The sequence below is a fragment of the Montipora capricornis genome, chromosome 2 (assembly GCF_036669925.1).
Source record: "Montipora capricornis isolate CH-2021 chromosome 2, ASM3666992v2, whole genome shotgun sequence".
NCBI lineage: Eukaryota > Metazoa > Cnidaria > Anthozoa > Scleractinia > Acroporidae > Montipora > Montipora capricornis.
In genome coordinates, this window is record NC_090884.1 from 15,378,854 (window position 1) to 15,381,803 (window position 2,950).

At 36.6% G+C, this 2,950-nt stretch overlaps 1 protein-coding gene across 2 annotated transcripts in view; it reads right to left on the bottom strand.

Annotated features, from left to right (window-relative positions):
- LOC138038948 (peroxidasin homolog) overlaps window positions 1-2,358 on the bottom strand; it is a 28,216-nt gene extending 25,858 nt beyond the window's left edge. Inside the window, exon 1 of one of the 2 annotated variants that reach the window (XM_068885052.1) lies at window positions 2,120-2,358. In XM_068885052.1, coding sequence (XP_068741153.1) covers window positions 2,120-2,180 — 61 coding nt within the window. In that variant the 5' untranslated portion in view covers window positions 2,181-2,358. The remainder of the gene's footprint in view (window positions 1-2,119) is intronic. The other variant, XM_068885051.1, reaches the window with a different exon arrangement.
- Between the last annotated feature and the right edge of the window lie 592 nt (window positions 2,359-2,950).

Genomic DNA, 2,950 nt, shown 5'->3' on the forward strand with positions numbered 1-2,950 from the left:
ATGGACCGGGTCCACAAGGGTGGTCCATGAACCTGGGGTCCATGTTTTGTATACGTCCGTGAATCAGTGAAGGAAAATTCATTTTCTTGTGAAATTCCTGAAGGCAAGTGATATAGATGCTGAGGAGAACTCGGAGCGGGGCTTGCCGCTTGCACCTGGCTGTGAAATCATTAACTCTTAACGTAGCAAGGACGCTGCTTTCGCCTTTTAACCTTTTGGAGCAAGAAAATAACATGATCGATCATGCTAAACAAAGAAAGTACCGTGATGCGTCTCGTAGAAACAGAAAAAGTAAATATCCTTTCAGTGGTTTGATAAACACGGTGATATTCAAAGTCCGAGGGACTGTGTCTGGGAAGTGATAATTCAACTTGAACCAGACAATCACTAAATTGATCATTGGTGTGGTGGTGTTTGGAACTGTTGGAACACCAAAGAACTGTCGAAGACAATCAATGCATTTCGTGGTCAAGTGGATTTCAAGAGAGGTCGGGCAAATTTGACAACTTTGGCTTAGAGCAGGCCTGGGCACAGTATACTGATGTTTTTTTTTTTTTTCGGCCTTTTAAATGCAACGGAAGAATCAATATCTGGGGACATTTTTTTCTGCACTTAAAAACACAAGATGGTTTTAGACACCATGGGTTATGTAAGTAACTCGTTATGAAGCACGCGGTAACAGACAAGATCAACCGTGCATATTTAGATGCCCTGATACTAGTGCGTGACCTTTGTGATTCTGCATACATTTTTTTAAGTATAGAATAAATCTAGGCATTTATTTGGTTTATAGTCTCTGATGTCAATTACAAATAAAGAACCATTTTTATGAAACAAAGTGGATAAAAACAGTAAGTACTAAATACAATATGAGCGACCGTATTGCATCGGATATACAATGTCGAGCCGAAGGCAAGACATTTTATATCCGATACAATTCGGGCGCGAATATTGTATTGTGCTTATGAAATGTCAGCATTTAAGTGTTAATGTACACTAGGTATTTTTGGTGATTCAAGACATTTTAACCGTGAAAATTGAAAGAAACATTTATAAAAAGCTGTGTCAGAAATACAGATATTGATTAATAAAACATTTCTTTTGTTTTCCCTTCATGAATTATTAATGTATTTTATAAAATAAAATACAAAATCAACCTGACACTGAAAACAATTCAGTCACGGCAAACAAAAAACAAACAGTACATTTTTGAAAGCCTAACTGGACCTATATAATACCTCAGTACACACAAGTATTTGCACCCATTTAGCACCTTCTTAGAAACAAATTAATTAGAAGATTTGCTTAGCTTTACAAAGGAATCACTTTTTTAGGACCTGGAGGATTACGTGAAGTTGCTTGGCCGTATGCCAATTCCCTAACACAAAAATTGATTATTTGTACAGTTATAAAGAAATAACTCCTGTTCCATTTGTAATACTAGTTTTTACATCAATTTTTGAAGTAACATACAAAGTGAAAATTGGCAATCTCCGAAAGAACTACGCTGCAACGTGAGATCGGACAGCCGAACTTAATATACTTATCTACTCTGGGTCGTCTTCAATTTATCTGAAATTTTATTGTTTTTAAATCTTATGCATAACTTTTTAAGTGGATTTAAAAAGTTTATATTAATATGTCTCCACTGGCTTGATGGATATATAACTTTATCTTCAAGTTACGTAATGATTATCAACCGATTCAGTGATCATTGAACTAAAATGCATGTCATGTCACGACAGCAGAATGAACAAAGCTGGATGTTTTTATTCTTGCAACTAAAAATAGAAGGTTATCTGGAAAAAATTAACGCATTTTTCATTACAGGCTTGTTACTTCTTATTTCGCTTTTGGAAAAAAACTTTTCCCAACAGCCAAAAATTACTTGTTGACCCATCTTGGTCTACTTTGGTCTTCTTCGTTTGCTTGATGCGCGACATCAACATCACTTTTCGGTGTTCATATTTCCTCAAATCATACCTTTTAACGAACTTAGACTCAGCGAACATTTACCCATACTAAGTTTAAAAAACCATTTCTATATGCATTGCTATATGATTCATGCAAAAGTCACCTATTGATTTGCTGGAGAGGCAAGACATATATTGAAACCCACCTTTGACTGAAAACGCCCCCAGCAAGACCACGAAGATGCGGAAAAACGCGGAATTGCCCATGTATGCACTTCAATTAATTTTGAGAGCAACTTGAGTGAGAAGCAAAGAAAACAAAATCCTCCGTAGGTATTGAAAAGCTCGCCTGGAGAGTTCAGTTGCTGATATATTTCCAGCTCAGTTTTAGATCTTCATGCATTTTTAAACTGATTTTGACAGGTTCTTGATTGACCTGTCGGTGACGAGCTGGTTCAGCTTGAACATGTTGAGCAAAAAACAATATCAATTGTTTTTCCAAAGACTTGTTACCGTGGATACGATCAGAACATGTAAAATCGTTGTACATTGTTCCTTTATTCCCTACTTACTTGTTACATCAAATGAGGTGAGACCGTCGGCTCTCTACATTCGGCGAAATATTAGGGAGATACCGAGTTTACATAGAGAACGTGCAGGCACGATAACTAAAATCAAACAAGTAGCTTTGATGTTTGGCGAAACGCAAATTTCAAGCTGACGTTTACCCTTTGCCGTTTTGTAAGGTGCTAAATTTCTCTTTTCTTTTTTGTATTCGGCTCTGACATTTTAATTTCTTCCAAGTAAGAAAGCAAACCATGGTCTAATTCGATTTCATCTCCTGTTAGGCCGCGGCTAGGATCTTGTGTTTTTCTTGAAACTTGAGAACAGCTTACGTAACTCGTAACTTTATAATTAAAATTTACTTATGGTTTTGGTGCTTGCCCAAAACCTGTCGGCTAAGACAAGCAAAGCAACCAAAATTAAAGGTATGCGATATCTACGTGCATGTTGTTAACAAAGCATAGCAGAAATTA